The following is an 18016-nucleotide window of genomic DNA, read 5'->3' on the forward strand; positions in this document are numbered from 1 at the left end:
CCAATTCAGGGCTCCTGCAGGTACTGGATGACCATCAGAAGGGCCAGCCGAGGCCAAGAGATGCAGACTTGCCAAAACCAGGATCCTCTTTCGGCTCATCCATTTTCACGTGACCTCTGGATGGCCTCACCACGCAGAGACTTCCAAAGTCAGCCCAGGAGGAACACCCACAGCTTTCGAACCACTTACTTGTACAGACTTGTACAGAGAAAAAGGTTTGCTTCTCTTCCTGGTCTTTTTTTTTTTTTTTTAACCTTAAAATTTTAGTAGCACTTGCTGCAGACAATTGAATGCTGTCAAATCTCCAAAAGTTTGCAACCCAGCATGGTCAACACACACCGAACACAGCCACATTGCTCACCTACAGGGCTTTTGACCTGTCCTTGGCACAGCAGCTCCTGCACGGTCCCTTCCCACAGCCCTTCTCCATCTTGCCTCTCTTCAACCAGGATTTCCTCCGTTTTCCTGGCTTGGGCCCATTGTTAGTATGAGCTGTAACAGCAGGCATCACTGGCAGTGTCAGTTCTGGCACTACCACATGCTCCTCTGTACTGTCAACAGTTCATGTACTGCCAGCTGAGACTCAAGATCATCCTCCCAAGTTCTTTGGCTCTGCTGAAGTCCACTTTCTCTCTTCTTTTTATAATCTCCCATCCCAATTTTGCTGCTCTCACTCTTTAGGTTTACTTTTTAATCATTTCTAGCACACAGTAATTATTATGACAATTATATGAACTGTCCTTTTTAACTCTGTGTTATAAAACCCATGGTACTACATGCTTGACCAGCTATTCACCTGCAAACTTCTTTTAGCTACAGCCTGCTGATGGAGCAGCCACAAAGGTGACCTGGTAAATGCACTGACAAAGAAGGATGCCTCTTTTTCCAGGAGTCCTGAGACATCCTTGATAAGCTCAGCCAAAACCTCCTTGATGGAGAGCAGCTGATGGGACAAAGAAACTGAGGTAACAAACCAACCTTCCAGTAAACAGAAGTCAGCAACAACTATTCTGGGAACTGACGTTCTACGCCCACTTATCTATCTACACCAAAAAGGTATAAAAAGAAACTCACTACCTACCCAAAATCAGCTTCTCTGCAAGAGCTTCCCTGTACGAGATCTCCCAGACAGACCAGACCCTCACTGGGAATGCCTGGCTGACTCTGGACTTGGTGACATGGATCATCTTTGAAGTGACACTTTCCATCGCTGACCGGCCCCGCTCCTGGGAGCAGTTTGGTGAGTGTTGCACCAGTGACACCTCACATAATATATTTATAGTTGCGCCCATCGGTAAAGGTTTATCAAGTATACACTTGCTTTGCTAGCTGGAATTCTGTAATAACTGGTAATATACATATATTTGCTTTACTCTTGTAATACATATATACTTGCTTTCCTAGTGGTAATTTTGTAGTGTCTTGTAGCATATATTTATATGTACATATTTGTTTTTACTAATAGTAGTTTTCTAGTAATTTGTAATAAAGAAATTCTCAGAAACGCACTTTCATGTCCTTGTGTATTGCAGAGTCCTGAGAACCCCATGGTCATGCTCTTCGCCCACCTGCAGGTCAGGTCACCCTCACAGGTTGTGACCACGACTGCTACACCTGCACAGCCCAACTTTTACAACAAGTCTTGGCTCATTACTGCTGAAGCACAGAAGTCACTTTCCTTTCAGTTTAAGCCAAAATCTGAGCTAAATTAAGCCAAACTAAGCCAAAAAGCACCATCTCCCAGAAACGTCTAGGAGCAGGAACGTGTCATGCCTGCAAAGTAACAAGATGCTGACTACAGCAGATGCTTCTGACTGTTGTAAAGTATTTCCAGTTAATGACATGATGTAAACTAAGCTTACATTTACTCTCCAGGAGTAATCAGGCAAGGAGATGTAGCACAGACCACTCGCGTGGCTAGCTGATATTAGGTGTATTTTCAAACTGATCACCCGAGGCAGACCCCAGAGACTGCCTCGCACAGCGCAGCAGAGCTATCTCCACCATGGAGCAGGTGTCCTATGCCCATGGGCACCAGTCCAGGGCAGGGTTAGCATGGCACCAAAACAGAAAATAATCTGCCTTGGCATATTCGAGCCTCTCGGGATTTTCTTGTGTTTTAGCATGGGTTCTTCAAAGCCTTTCAGTCTCAAAATACACTCTCCTACACCAGACAAGTGCCTTGTTCCTGCTGCTCCTGCCATTATCAGCAACTTTCACAGTTTCACTGCTTCCCAGCATCTTGTTCTTTCACTTTCTTGCTTTTTTCCTTCCCGTTTTTTCCACTTGGAGACACAGACTACTATTCTAACCTTGTATTTGTCAGGCTGCAAATAAGCAGAGCTGGCTGAACCTGCCACACAGTAACGGATCTGATCTAAACCACATACAACAGAGCCAACACAGCCAGGATATTACATGTACCAGAGGCAGATGTTGGGCATGGGATGGGTTACCAGGTCAGGCTTGTGCTCATGGTCCAGCCAAAACAAGACCTCTAGCTTCAACTGGGCTGATGGAGGCACCCATTTGCAGAGATGAGGAGTGAGTCTGTTGGCAAATGAAAGGGGAAAAGGCCTCCCACCGGGGATGGAAAAGGCAGCACAGGTTGTATCACAGGCTGTCCAGCAGAAGCAGGAAGGGCTCCAATTACAAGCAGCATTTTCTGAAGGTCTTGCCCTAGGATGCTGCAGACGAGTTAAAAAATCAGCTTGGGGGGGGAGGGGAGGGAGGAATCTATTAAATGCAAAGATTCCACCTCTTCCTCAGGAAGTCCCTGAGCCACAAACCTGCGCAAGTGGCATGTGTTTTCAGGAGAAAGAGCACTGTACATTTGTTCACATACCTTTCCCTAAGCAGCCACTCCCAGAGTTAGGATACCAGCCAAGATGGATATTTGGTCTCAGCTGGGACAGCCCATTAAATCAGCACAAGGTTTTACCCCTACCCCAATGCGCATGGAGCCAGGCTGACACCATATGATGGATATGCAGTGCCACATTATCGTGACTGTGGTAGGAAGCATCTCTTACTCTATGTGGTTCTTTCACGGGCAAGACCAGGAACTTATTGAGTCAATTATCCTGCAACTACTACAGGCCTCCTGCAAAGTAAATCATCATAACAGACCATTACAAACCACCTCTCTGCAGCTGATGTTTCCTCGTACTCTCAGAAAGAGAGCAGTTGGCTCGCATGGAGGTTCAAGAGCTCTCATAACTGTGGAGCTATTTTCCCCTGGAAAACCCAAGCATTCAAACTGCTAGGCAGGGGGGAATTTTTGGATATGACAGCTCTCTTACATTTGCTGAAAAAAAAGTAAGCAGGCTGATGCAGCTCCCCTCTCCTAAATTAACATCCTTGACCTTAAACCCAGGAGTTGTGTCCCTGTTTGGTGTGAGATGGTATCTTTTGCAATCTTCTGGTTTGATGTATTTAAAACACTCTTCCATAGTGAGGCAAGGGGATTGCTGCTAAGCTGGAAAACCCAGGTGCTGGATTGTATTTTAAATTTCCTCTGGGATCAGGTAGTTCTGCATCAGGCTGCAGGAGCTTTTGTAATGCTTTTCATCTCAATATCAGAGACTGACAGTATTTATTTAGATCACTTTTAGGCAATGCAGGGAACCCCTGGCACCCTCTCAGGAGAGCTACTACTCTGCCCAGAGGACAGGCAACCTCTACACAGACAGCTCCACCTGAGCTCTGCCAACACAGATTTAATCTTACAGCGATATCTGAATGCATCTAGTTGGCTGGGGAGAAAACATTGTTAGCTTCCTCACAGGTAGGGAAGGTTATGTTCCTACACTATGTAAAAAAAAACCAAACCCACGTCATAAGAAATTTCAGCAAACCCAGTTGTTTCCAGCTGTGCTCCAAATTCCTACCCAGAGAAGGCAGCCCCAACAAGACAATACCTAATTACGTAGAGAGCAAGGGAGCTGAACTTGCTTAGTTTGGGGGAAGAAAGCTGGAGAGATCCAACTGCAACCCACAGCTACCTGATGGGGAGTCACAGAGATGATGGGGCCTCTCTTCTGGCACTGGCAGATTGAAACAACAAGGGGCAATGCCTCAAGTTGCACCTTGAGAGGTTCAGACTGGACATGAGGAAGAAATTCTTCCCCTGGAGGGTGATGCAGCCTTAGGACAGGTCGCAGAGAGGTGGGGGGTCCCATCCTTGGCTGGCCAAAGCCACAGAAGCCCCTTTCTGATGTTGGTGAAAAATCTACTCAGAGTAGGAGTCCTACACCAGAGAAACTTTCCAAGTAACATTTCTTTGATTTTATAACCTCCCTCCTGTTACTTTCAGCTGCTCACATAATTGAGGAAGTGGTTATTACAGGTTTTCCCTCCTTAATTCATTGCAATAGCAGTTGTTGCTGCCTTTCATCTCAGCAGATGCTCCTCAAAGCCATGTCCTGCCACAGCTCCCCTCTTCTATCATCTTATACAGGGTTGCCACCTGTTGTGGATTCACTCAGCTGCAGGTGTCTGCATTGACTCTTCCCAAATCTAGCACCAGCACAGGTATTTTAGCACTTAGACAACTAAAAGATAACCCTTTCTTTGCAAGAACACCCAGTCAAGTCATTCTTCATGCTAGCACAGTAGCTGTGATGGCCTAAGACAATCAGACTTGATGTGCTTTGACATCGTGGGAGAGCTGTAGACTCGTGCACAGCAAACTAAAAACCCACCAAGGACAGCCTTGCCTTCACTAGGTTACGTTTCAAGGATCCCTTGCACACAGCCCACAGACAGTACATTGAAACCCACGCGTTAAACCCAGCCAACCACACAGCACCCGCAGAGCAACATCCAGCCCTCCCAAGAAATATCAGCCTGCCACCACGCAAGCTGGAGTTCATCTGCTGCCTCCCAGGACCCTGAAAAATAGACGCTGGGGACGTCCTGGGTCTAAAGCCCTTGCACCGTCAAGGCAACTGCACACACTACAGCGATGTCCTGGGTCTTCTGACACACAAGCAGCCTTGTTAGAGCAACAGCAGTGGTTCACCTGTTAAAAACAACCTCCCCAAGGCAAAAGCCGCCCCATTTGGGAAAAGGAAAAAAAAAAAAACCAACAAACTTGTTTGCGGCTGGAGAAAGCAGGCATACAGTTCCCCTGCCTGAAATCCTGCAGCTACATTCCTCCAGACAGCTGGTTACTTACTCCTTTTGCCTTTAAGCAAGCCTGAAAACCTCCCAAACAGGGATACATCCTTCCTTAGGCTTGTTTCGTTGCATTACTTTTGCTCTCACTACAGATGCTCTCCTTTCAACATCTACTTTCTTTCCCCTGATCTCTTGTTCTGCTTGATAAGGCAATAGAGCTCTAACCACATGCTCTCTATGGACCCTTTGGCTGTGGAAATTACCAAGACACACTTAGGGTTTCAAATAAAAACAGAACCAAAGCCAAGTACTAAAATTCCCATGCACGCTGACTCCAAACACCCCATCAGAACTAGTGAGTAGTTGTCTCACCATCAGAAAAAAAAAGACCAAAAGCCAAACTGTGCAAAAATAGCATTTACCAAAAATAATAAACACTTCACTTTCTTGTCTTTAAGCAACTCTAACCAAGAATAATCAGTTGCTCACTTTGACAGGTGCCAGAGTGACCAACATATATATTTCATGTAATAAACCCAGCCCATTCCACCAAAGTTGTAATCCCACATGTGTTTCAGTGGGTGGCTACAGTGACCAATGCAAGCCCCTAAGCCCCAATGCTCCTTCTCTTCCCCTCCTGGCACAGCTGGGGTTGTGTAATGAAGAAAATCAGCAAACTGCAGTGGAAAATAAAGGAGGCTATTTATAATCAAGATAGGTTCAGCAATCTGGATTGCTGCACAGCTTCACAAAGAGTTGTACCAACACAGCCTGAAGTCAGGGGGATGCGGATGTTACAGAGTATCAGGGGTGAGTGTCTGGGAATGGGGAACACTTAAGCAAGCTCTGCTACTGCCCAAAATGCCAGGTTTAAGAAGAGCACTAAAAATAGACCAAACTAGCATGTAAAACCAGCTTCAAGCCGGGTAATACAGTCTCTGGTCCTAGGCGAGTACTTACACTTCTTCTTATCGGAGAAGATGGGGAATTCTCTGTCAAAACAATTTTTCAATTGAAAAACAGCAATTTCTGTGAAATCAGACGTTTTCTTGACAAAACACTAGATCTAACAAATTCATTCAAGTGCAGACCAGTAATTTCCAGACTCAACCATAGGACAGCTAGTGCCAGTAGAGCCCCATGTTTGTCTCCCTGTTTGTTACCAGTCTCTTATAAGCATTGTAATGGTAATGGGATCTATCGAGCAGCACTAAGAAACACCCACTTTGACCAAATGCTTGGGGTAAAACCACGAGGTTAATGTTCTGACTTGAATCCCACAGAACAGAGCTTCACTCAGCATCTCCTGTGTCCACGATGAGCACCAAAGCACCAGGCTACTGATTACTCTGGGCCAGGCAGGCTTTCTTGCACATTTTTTAAAAATCTTTGTTCCCATGGAGTAAGGAACGTGTTTTACAACTATTTTTGTGCTGTCTACCCTCCGGTTTACTTCGTCTATCCCAGATTATCCCCCCTTCAGTAGCGCAGACCTACACCTCGGCAAGCCCTGCTCTTATCTGAGCCTCTGCGGGAAAACTTATTTGAGGACAATCTGGGAGCAGAACTGTGCAGCACCAGAGCAGAAACATATTTTTCGCCCCCCTCTTCTAGGGACAATTTCCAGCCCTGCAAGGCAGCGCAGATGCTCCATGAGGGGAGCAAAGAGGCCTTCCAGCCTTCAGCTCCCCACGCCAGTGCCAGGAAGGGAGCAGCATGCAGCCGATCTGTTTTTATTTCCATACCCGGCTCCTGAAGGGCACCTGCACCGACCAGCACGGCTCCCCAAGGACAGACTGAAGGTGTGTGCAGCCACAAAACCGAAAAGGACCGTGGCTCTCCCAGCTGCGTGGACTTGGGGTCAGCTTACCCGCAACAAGCGGGAGCTTGGAAAAGCCAACGTCTCCCCAGTGAGCCAGCCAAAATTAAATAAAAAAAAGCTGCTTCCTGGGTGTCGAAGGCCTCCAGGGGCTCAGAGCAGGTGCCTCCAGCCCTGACCCGGGGCCTGCTCCCCCTCACCCAGCCAGAAGCGGGGACTCCCCCCTCAAGCTCGTCCCCGCAGGGCCGGACAGCCCCGGCTTCGGAGAAACAGAAGGGCAAAGCCGGCTTGGCCTCTCCTCCCTAGACGAAGGGTGGGATGGAGCCGCCCCCCCCCCCCCCGCCTTCCCCGACCCGGCTCGCTCGTTCCCCGCCCGCCCCCGGAGCCCTACTCACCCGTCCCCGAGCCGCCGGTCTCCTCGTCCCGCCGCTCTCCCATGGCCGGGATTCGCTCTTCGCCCTTCTCCCGCCACGCCGGCCCTTAAGCCTCCCGCATTGCCGCCCCCGCCCGGCCCTCAACGAGGCTCCGCTCCCGGCGGGGCCCCGGCAGGGCGCGGCGCTACCGGGCCGGGCGGGTCGGCTGGTTTAGCCGATGAAGGGCGGCATACGGGGCGGGAGCGCTGCGGGCCGCCGCCATCCGCCGGCCCCAGGAAGTGAAACGGCGCCGCGGCGGGACGGCGCTGCCGGGCGGGGAGGCCGGGGCCGGGGCCGGGGCCGGAGGGGCGGGCGGTAGCCGGGAAAAAAACAGAAAGTGAAAACTGAACCGGAAAGAGAGCGCGGCCGCGCCCGCGGCTTTCCTCTTCCCGCGGGTCAGCGCCGCGCCGGCGGCGGCCTTCGGCGGTCCTTCCCGCACCGCACCGTCCCCCTCAGCGCCTGTTCATCGTCGTTCGCCTCAGTCTCTCCCCCGGTGCCCTGTTTGGGACCTTCCCTCAGCCCCTTCCCTGATCACCTCAGCCCCTCAGTCTTCGCCTCCCTGCCCTGGGCCCCGTTCTTCACCTCAGTCCTTCCTCCGTCCCCTCAGTGCCTTACCCCGGCGCCCTGTTGGGGACCTTCCTTCAGCCCCTCAGCCCCTTCCCTCAGCCCCTTCCCTGATCACCTCAGCCCCTCAGTCTTCGCCTCCCTGCCCTGGGCCCCATCCTTCATCTCAGTCTTTCCCCCAGCGCCTTGCTTGGGACCTTCCCTCAGCCCCTCAGTCTTCACCCCCCTGCCCTGGGCCCCGTCCTTCACCTCAGTCCTTCCTTCATCACCTCAGTGCCTTACCCCGGCGCCCTGTTTGGGACCTTCCCTCAGCCCCTCACCCCCTTCCCTCCTTCCCTGATCACCTCAGCCCCTCAGTCTTCGCCTCCCTGCCCTGGGCCCTGTCCTTCACCTCAGTCTTTCTTCCATCACCTCAGTGCCTTACCCCGGCGCCCTGTTTGGGACCTTCCCTCAGCCCCTCGTCCCCTTCCTCACCCCGGTCCTTCCCCCATAGCGCCTTCCCTCAGCCCCCTTGTCCCAGACCTTCCCGCAGTCTCCCCTCATCCCCCTTCCTTTGGCTCTTCCCTCAGGGCTTTTCCCCCATCTTTCTTGAGCCCTTCTGGCCCCTTTCCCTCGTCCCCTTTCTGTGGCCCTTACCTCAGCACCTCCCTTCATTCCTCAGCCCCATCCCTGTCCCCGCTGCCGCCCGTGCCCCTCCTGAGGTGGGGTACCCCTGGGGCCCCTCATGGCGGTGGCTCCGGGCCCCACATCACGGCAGCAGCCTGGGGTGCTTCAGTCATCCCGTTTTTTTAAACAGGATTTTTCCTGGGGTGTTAAAAAGTGCCCCAGCATCAACCCGTCCCCCCGCCCCAGATACTCTGGGTTTTGTTCGTCTGTTGAAAACGTGAAAGTGCGTGGCCCAGGGGGTGGGTTTGCTCCAGGAGCAGTGGGGGTAAATGAAGCAGAAAAAGAAGATAAATAATCCAGTTTCCCTCCACCACCTGGAATCTGTCTCGATCAGCCCGGCAGGGAGACAGTTTGTCACTTGAGTGGTTGCGTGTAAACCACTCGATCGGGTTGCTCAAAGCCCTGTCCAACCTGACCTTGAGCACTTCCAATAATGGGGCATCCATAACTTCTCTGGGCAACCCGTTCCAGTGTCTCACCACCCTCACCGTAAAACATTTCTTCCTTATGTCCAGTCTAAACCTGCCCTCTTTCAGTTTAAAACCATTGCCCCTTGTCCTGTCACTACAGACCTTGGTAAAAATCTCTCTCTCTCTTATAAGCTCCCTTTATATACTGAATATAGATATATGGATTAGATTGTCGCTTTCTAGCTGCACAGCGGCTTCCAGCTCCTCCTTGTTACCCATGCTATGTACATTGGTATAGAGGCACTTCAGGTGGGCTATCGACCGTGACACCTTTTTAGAGGAACATGCCCTAATTCCTCTGAGGCGTTTCACTGGTGTTTCTTTGGTGGTTCCTAATGCATCAACAGCCCCTGGCTCTTCTCTGTTGCTCAAAACTCCATTCCCCTTCCCCACTAAGTCTACTTTAAAGGTCTCCATACAAGTCTGGGCAGCTTGTTGGTGAAAACTCTCTTGCCCCACTTGGTCAGGTGAATCCTATAATTTGTCTCCTCCTTCCTAAACCACTTCCCGTGACTGGGAGGGTAGAGGAGAACACCATCTGGGCTCCAGATCCTTTTAATGTTGCTCTAAAGGACATAGCGTCTCTTTTGATGGTTCTGAGTTGCCTTGTCACAGTATCGTTGGACCCTACGTGGAAAATAGTAGGAGCAGATGACAATTTTTAGGGTTCACCAGGCTCAGCAGCCTTTCAGGGATGTTGTGAATGCAGCAAATAGTCAATGTTTCAGTAGATGTTGGAGCAGGGAACAGGGTGATCTGGCCTTGCCCAACCTCTTAACGCAAGCGAACACGGTGTGCCGAATGATGAGTCAATGGTTGTGTTGCATGAACGTGTGTTCGGCTGTGCCGGGCAATAAGTCTGGCAGGTGGTTGGAGGGGAGCCCACCCAAGATTTCAGGTACTTTTGGCAATGAGATCCACGGCGCTGTGTCTGCACAGCAATGTGCATCATGGACATTCTGTGCGATCGTCCATCTGAGCTAATAAATGAGAGGCTGATTCCCAATCCTTGCTGGTATTTGCACAGCCCATTTCTGTACTCAGCTCCCCAGTGCCCAGGCTCTGGTTTAGCTCTGCTGACCTCGTCAGGTGTATTTTCGCGTGCTGGGATAGTCATAGCCTTAGCAGGAAAGATTTGCAAACAAAGGAAAAAAGGAGAAAGAACAATGAGGTGACAATGTGACAGCTCACTTATAAGTCACTTATTACTCAAAGCAATGCTGCAGGTCAGTAACATGCTGTTACAGATACTTCACCCATCCTAAGAATTTGCTACTGCAGCAGCAGAGAGTGCAAAGTGCTACTACCCAGTAAAAAAATTAAGGCATGAGGAAGAGTAAGTGATTTTTCTGGCATCCTACAGTCAGTAAGGGCAGTGTTGATGGCAGTCTCGTGCTCTGACCGCGTAGCAGTGTATCTCCGATTTGCCAGATCCACTGATTCTTCTAGCTCCTGCTGACATATCAAAGACTGGAATTCTTGCTGGTGTTGCTAGTCCTAAACACAGCTAGGAGTAAGATTTTTTCTTTCTTTGTGTTCCCATGCTGTAGTGGTCAGGTGAGGTGAGACAGAAATATCTGTGCAGGGTCAGTGTCCCCAGTTGCCCTGTGAGGGTGTAAGATGAACAGCCCCACGTAACCGTGTGCCTCGACCTAGCAGACACAAAAAGGGCTCTAAGCTTCTGCAGCATCTGTAAGGAAGAGCAGATCCGCAGGCAGAGCGCCCGGCTTTCCCCCTCGAGTGTGACTGTTCAGCCACCACCACAATGAAACATGAGTATTCTAGTATTAGGAATTATTTCTGATGAGGAAAGGTAGGATTTCTGGTGAGAGCTCCTTTCTCAATGACCTATTCCTGTTTCATCTATTAGAAAAACAAGGAATTTGAGGGAATTTTGTCATCATTTTGCTGGGGAGAGTAACAACTGGAGCCTCTGGGGGTCAAACCATTTCTAACTGGAGTTTCTGTGTTGCTGTTTGGTGCCTCCTGCCTTTTGGGGTGGTGGCACGTGTGGTCTGTGCAAGAGGAGAGCCTATGACCTAACTGTGGTGGGGACCTAGTTCCTGGCAATACCCTATTTTGGCTTCTTTGAAAGAATGAGTCATAAAGTTCTGGCAAACTTGCAAGTCTAAAATAAAGAAGTAGTCATCTGAAGACCTATTTCCTCTTTTATTCAGAAAAAAATGAATGATGCCTGCAGATGCTGTCAGTCACTCTGTGAAAGAAAATAGTCGCAATGGAATGAGTCAACTGGGAGGTGGAAGAAGCAGTTCCTGAAAATGACAGTGTCCTCCTGCTGAAAGACAACACACAACAATAAAGCAAATAATTAGGTTTGAAATCATTCTTGACTGTGTGGGGCAGCATCAGGAGTCCCAGTGCTGTGTGAAGTCTACAAACATAGCCTGCAGATGCTGGATGGCATAGGACCTGCGGGCTCCCTCCCCTTTTCCTGCCATGTGTGAATCATGGGACAGCAGATGACACAAATACATGGAAACACTGAGTTTCTCTTTGATTTTCTCCTATTTCCTTATGTGGCATGAGAGAGTGGTTTGGTTTTCGCTTGGTTTCCGATGGAAACAAGGCTTGTGACCATACTATTTCTGTCAGCCTGTCTCTTCCACTAACTTTTGAAGCCATTAGCCAGTTTCAGCCCAATTTGACAGCAAGGTAGTGGTTTCACAGACCAATTTCTTCAATTTTCTAGAAAATCAGTGGTCTGCTGGAGGACCCTTTTCCTCTCCTGCTCATGAGAACATCCAAAGGGTAAACCATCCCCTTAGCTGCTGCAGAGGGAGTCCAGATGGGGAGGAGGTCACCAGTGGCTCAAGGTAGTTCTGAATAAGTGTTTGCATTTGTGTAGACCTCAAAGCAAAATCATGAAGCCCATGGCTGGCTGATACCGCTGATGCCCAGCGTGACTGTTCTTTCATCGGCACGGCTGTTGAGACAGATTAAAGCAGGTCCAAGAGGTAAAATGCAAGCACGTGGAAATATCATGGGTGCCTTTTGGGAGGGTGCTGAAAACCCTGGTGTTCCTCTGCTGTGGAGACTTTGGACAGACGTGTCCAGAGGGGAGAGGGGCAACTGCAGAAACCGAGAGGAACTGCAGGCAAGTGGCTACAGCAGGGAGAAGAGGCGAGATGGGCTTCTGTCACAGTGGGACTCTAGCATGGTTTTATTTCAAGATGAAGTTTGCCTTCCCAGGTAGTGCTTTCAGGAATGAAGCAGAGCAGGACTTGTCCTGACTGATCTTTTTGTACAAGTCTGTGCCAAGAAATTGCCTGTTTTTCAACAGAAATGAGCCTGAACCAGAAGCCTTCCTAGATGCAGCATCACCAGGCCAATCTGGAGGGTCAGATAGGCCCCAGCATTTGTCGTTTGAGGAACTTTTGATGTGCTGTGGTAAAATATCGGGTTCAGAGCCATTTGGGTTGGGAAGTATTGCCCAGGACCTTAACTGAAAGAGAAAGTGGGAAAAGAGAACTTGTGGGCTTGTTTGACCTCTTTGGTAGCCCGTCATGTTTGGTCATTCTTGCTGGTATGCCCAGAAAAAGTGCAGAGGTCTTTCTAAAGGTGTTATGTTCAGACCATGAAAAGTTTATGCAAAGACTTCTGGGCACCTGAGAAGGGGTGGGAGCAGGCAGCTAGCTCAGAAATGGCTGCTGCACATGACCACAAAGTTTGAGCCCTTCTGGTTTAATCCAGGTGGACAGAAAGAGGTTTGCTCCCACTCATTTCTGCTCTACTCTTATTTTCTGTAAAAATTTCCTATTTTCAAACCAAACTGCATGGAAAAGCATGAAATGCAAAGTCAGGAGCTTCTTGACCCAAGAACAACAACAGTTTATTCTACAACGCTGTCAAAGTGTATGACATCCCCCATAAAGCTGTCTTGCCCCATCCTTCATTCAACTCAAGCGAAACTCCCATAATCACTTTGGGATCTTGCAGCAAGAGAATCAAATTTTGCCCAAGACCTTTAATTTTGTCATGTCTTTCAGTAATAGGGGAAAGTCTTCAAAAATACCACCGCAAATACTATCTCCAGCTCTATACAGATGCAGGAATCCTCCAGCACAATGGTACGAGTATGTGGTTTCTCTGAGAATGTCTGTAACATTTCTCATACGCTTTGCAAATCTGCAGGTGACAGACAGATTGAGATTAAATGCAGAGGATTATTCCTCCCAGAGAAATAGCTGATAGAGTCTTCTCCCTCAAAATCTTCCTTCTTACCTTTCCAGCATACGCTTATCTAGATAGGGCAGCACATTTTCCGAGCCTACTGATCTGTCAAGAGTCTTTCGTCTCTTTGAGAAAATCCCAAATAACTCTCCACTTCACGATATGCCCATTAGTGACATGCTGCTTCTTGTGTTGGCTGGAAAATGCATTGTATATTCATTGCCATTAAACTCCGGTATCTGTTCACGGTGTATTCATGCAGTGTACACCTCCCACAGTAAAGCACAGTTAAGATTTTCGGTTTATGGTTTGGTTTATTCTTGTGTTTGGTTTTTTGGCTATTTTGGCATCTTGCAACTTCCTATGAAACCAACCTTTTGTTCCAGTTGTGATGGCAAACATTTAAATAGCTCTAGCGGCATTGGGGAATCAGAACCAAAGTTGTTCAAATAACCAACCAACCCCCTACAAAAGCCTCTAACAAAACCCAGCTTGTTTTACAGTGTTTTCACGAGGGTGTAAAACCACACACTGCACAGGCAGCTACAAGGTCCACTCAGGAAATGAGTCAAAGATGACAAGAATGTGACAAAGTGCAGATGAGCATTTTCAGTGGTGAGCAAGTGATTTTTTTTTTTAAGTCCCTTTACCAATTTTTCCCCATTTTTAAAAAATCATTATTGAGGTAGTTATTAAAAATTAATAGCTGTGCTGCTTATCCTATATTTTTGCAATGTAAGCCTGACAGTCTCTGAAGAGAGAGTCTGAACACCAATTATTACTCCTTACCAGGCATAAGACTGGAGTGAGGAGATACAAGCTCTTTCTATAACCAAAATGTTACCGTTTGATCATGGCAAAACGAGGCCGTGTGTTCAAGACCATGCAGATCTCCTAAACAGAGTATCTTTTTCTTCTTTTGCAGTAATCAGTCCTGTAGTAATTAAACATAGGGAGCATTTGCAATCGTTATTATCTTCAGAGCTGATAACGGCCTGTGTGAGGCTGGAGTTGGTCGTACCAGTCTTATTTCAGACTATCTGCACATGCAGGCAAGTGATCCTGTTCAGCTAAGTGATATTTACAGTGGATTACTTTCTCACAGGTGGAAATTTATATTGTATCCATGATCCTCCTCCACAACCACTTCTTTCCCATTTTGACCATGCTATTTCCAACCTCTAATCTATCTCCTTCCATGCAATCCTGCATTCTCCCTACAGAAGAGCCAGGTGAGGCTGAAGAGGTGCTGGCTGGTCTCAGAGAATAAAGTTTCTCCTGCTGTGAGCCACATCAGCCCGTTCAGTGATGCTTAAACTCCTCCATCAGGCAGATGTTATAAATGGGTAATATCCATATTTTATGGAGGAGAAAACTGAGGCAGTGAGTGGTTTGCTGGAGGCCAGATAAGGACTTTGGGAAGGTTAAAACGTCATTGTTCTTAGCCTTCTGCTTTCAGGTGTTGTGTATATAGGGATATGTTTTGAAATAGGAACACTTACTCCTGATCTTATCAAACTGACGCAGACACAGCACTTATCTCTTCATATTATTGTCTGTATAATAATTTCATTATCTACAGCTGATTAACCCCCAGCACTGTCTGAACTGCAGCTGACATTATATGCAGGTCCGCAGAGTATTTCCATCTCTACCTGGCACTACCCGCTATTCTCCTGCACTAAGCAGATGAGTTTATCCACTTCTTAAATTCATCCCTGGACCCACCTTGGGGCAAGAAGTGAGAGAATTTACATGGTTTTCCAAGATCACTTCCAGCCCTGTTGTCTGGGTTTCTGTTATGGTGCTGGCATGCCAGCTCTTTGCATCTTTAAATAGGGAATGGAAACCCTGAAAAATTTAAACACAGTTACACAGCTCTCTTGTCCTGCCTTTGAGGGTGGAATGAATGGCTGCAACATACAGACATAAAAAATAACACCTCATGTTTTGAGAGGTCCCATCCTGGGCTAATCCTCATACTGTTGCGGCTGACAGGGTGTAGCAATTTTAGTTTTTATGCAGTTAGTGCAGACACACTTGATTTTCTTACTACATGAATGTGGCAGCATGTCTACCACTTGACCAGAAGTGTTGACCAGAAGTTTCCCACTGGAGTTACTTAATATCATCCTCCAGCAAAGGAAAATTTGTTTCCTTCAAAATTAATATTTTCAGGAGAAAAATGTCCACTACTGGAAAACATCTATTTTTCCATCAAAGTGGAGAACAAGCACAGGGCAGATTTCTATTTTAGAAGTATAGTCACTGCAGAAGAGCAAGAAGCAGTAGAATTTTACTTTTTCTAAAAATCTAATTTTAATGTTTGGGTTTTTTTTTAAAAATATGGTTTCATCTTTTATCCTGCTGTGGATGGAAGGGGGAAGCAGGTGTTCTTCAGCTTCCTGTGTACCCTAGAGCATAGCTCCCAACCACTTGAGAAGCGCACAAACAAATGCAAAGCAGGTGGGCAAAATGAAAAACATGAACAGAATTGCAAATGTACGGCAGGACCATGAACTGAAGGAATCCTGCAGAATCTCTCCTTGGAGGAGCAGCTCTCCTTGCAGATCTACTCCTGCAGAGATTGGTTGGGGTGAAGGGCATTTTTTTTGGTCTCTGTTTTTAATCCATTTCTTGTCTCTGTGCTTACTTACTCCAGCAATTTGGGAAGGACGTCAGGGGAAAACTGCAAGACTGGGAGTGTAATAAAAGTAGGACACACAACAAAGCTGATACACGCTTCTTCTTTCAAGACCTGGATGTAAATGAGAAAAGGTTAACAACACTATCGCACGGCACTTGCGCAAGCTTGACAAAGCTTGGCTCCGCTAGCGAAAATTCAAGGTGTCAGTTTTTTGAGTTTGTGGCACCTTTTTGAGAGTTCAGGAAGTGCAGAGTCAAGTTGCACTTCTCAAAACAGCACCCAGATTTAACTCCTTGCCCACACAGACGCCAACCCACAGGTCTGGTTTCTCTTTGGGTAAATTGCTTTGCCAAGGCAAAACAAACATACAGGCACAAGGCCTCTTACAAAGTCCTCATAAATATCAGCTACCTAAATAATCCGTTGGGAATTAGGACAACAAATGCTTTGTATTTCTGGATGTGACTACACAAGTGTGGGGCAGGAGGGGGAACCTGGCACGCAGGGGAAGAAAATCCACAGATGAACAGCAGATCGCTGTAGAGCCTTGTGTTTTTTCTCCTATGTCTCTACTGTAAAGAACAGTAATTTACAGATGGAGGAGGAGGGGAAGGTGGAAGATGAAGTCTGTGTATTACCTGGCTGTTTGGTTTTAGTCCTAGGTGGTAAGATGGGAGAAACAGGAGAAAAAGATTTTAGGGCAGTTGGTGACATTTATGTTCATATTCTGAGTGTGATATGCTGACATTTGGCTCCAGTCTCCTGCCGTTTGGTTGCTGTGGCTTCTCTCCCACTCCGTGACCCTGGGTAACTGATCAGCAATTTGTTGATGAGATGCAGTTGCTGTGCAGGGCTCCTGAACCGAGGAAAAGGATATGCTTGGAGCCATGTCCCTGCAGCAGGTGAGCTGATGTGGTGGGGACTGGATACCCGAGACACCAGCAACGCTGTTGATGGTTTCATCTGCATGATCAAGCCTGGTACGCGGATGTTTCCTGCAGGTTCTGCTGCTGCCTCCATGTGGGCACAGTTATTTTGGAAGCTTTAAAATGAAGATTTTAAGGAATGCGTCTTACCCTAGCTCCCACCCTGAGAGAGCAGAAATCTGGGGTAGACAGCAGAGAAGTGGTAGAGAAGGGCTGCAGTCTCCTGGGTGAATCAAGTGGGAATCAAGCGATTCAGGCTGTGGTTTCAGCCTTGCGCTGATTTCTTTTTGTCATCTTTGGCAAATCGCTTCACCTTTCTGTGCTTCTGTTTCTGCTGTCTTACCTACTAGTAAACTTTCCAGAGCTGCCATCGACAGGATGACCCAGCAAAACTGAGGAGTTCAACCATAATACAAATTGCTAAGAAATGCCAGCCCTTACGGAGAGGCCAGGAGGCCTGGCTCCCTGCCCCGCATTGCACGTGTGACGTGCTGTTTCCAGGAGGTAATATCATCAATGACATAATTACTAATGAACTCACTCTGGTCCTGGTGACTCTGGAAGAGCAGCTCAGTTAGCCCTGGGACCTGAGTGGACTCTGCTGCCGTCTGGGACCCAGGAAAAACAGTCCCACCACATTTTTGGCATACAAGTTGCCCCACTTCTACCCCTCCCCAGTGCTCTCTCCAGTCTGCTCCAGCACACCCCAAACCTCTCTTTGCCACAGCAGCTCCCCCAAACACATTCTCACCCAGCTCCTGCACCCCATCCCACGGCTGCACGGTGGCCGTCCCAGCCTGTCCTTTCCCTCCACGCTGAGCCCCCTCCCCAGCTCTCCTCAATCCCCAGACCCCCAGCCCTACCTCCCCCCAAAACACCCTGTGTCCCCAGATCACCTTCCCAGCATCTCCCCATGTCCTACACCAGTTTCATGGGCCCCTCCAGCCTCCCCTACCTGCTGTCAGCACCCTGGTTTCTTTGCACCAGTGCCACCACTACCCCCTCCCCACACACACACCAGCGATCCCAGTATCCCTTCCCACACTCCAGTTCCCCCAAAGACCGCTTTCCCACATGCACCAGTACCCCTTCCCCACGCACCAGATGCCACCTGCCCACACACACCAGTGCCCCAGTACCACATTCGCATACACCAATGCTCCCAATATCCCCCTCCCACCACACACCAGGACGCTCCT

General features: G+C 48.4%; 1 protein-coding gene across 4 annotated transcripts in view; it reads right to left on the reverse strand.

The window, feature by feature from the left end:
* The window catches only part of TASOR2 (transcription activation suppressor family member 2), a 44742-nt gene extending 37081 nt beyond the window's left edge, over positions 1-7661 (reverse strand). For all 4 annotated transcript variants that reach the window (XM_075024581.1, XM_075024580.1, XM_075024577.1 and 1 more), the window contains exon 1: positions 7336-7661. In XM_075024581.1, the coding sequence (XP_074880682.1) occupies positions 7336-7378 (43 nt within the window). In that variant the 5' untranslated portion in view covers positions 7379-7661. The remainder of the gene's footprint in view (positions 1-7335) is intronic.
* Positions 7662-18016: the final 10355 nt, after the last annotated feature.

The sequence above is a fragment of the Buteo buteo genome, chromosome 4 (assembly GCF_964188355.1).
Source record: "Buteo buteo chromosome 4, bButBut1.hap1.1, whole genome shotgun sequence".
In the NCBI taxonomy this organism is placed as follows: Eukaryota; Metazoa; Chordata; class Aves; order Accipitriformes; family Accipitridae; genus Buteo; species Buteo buteo.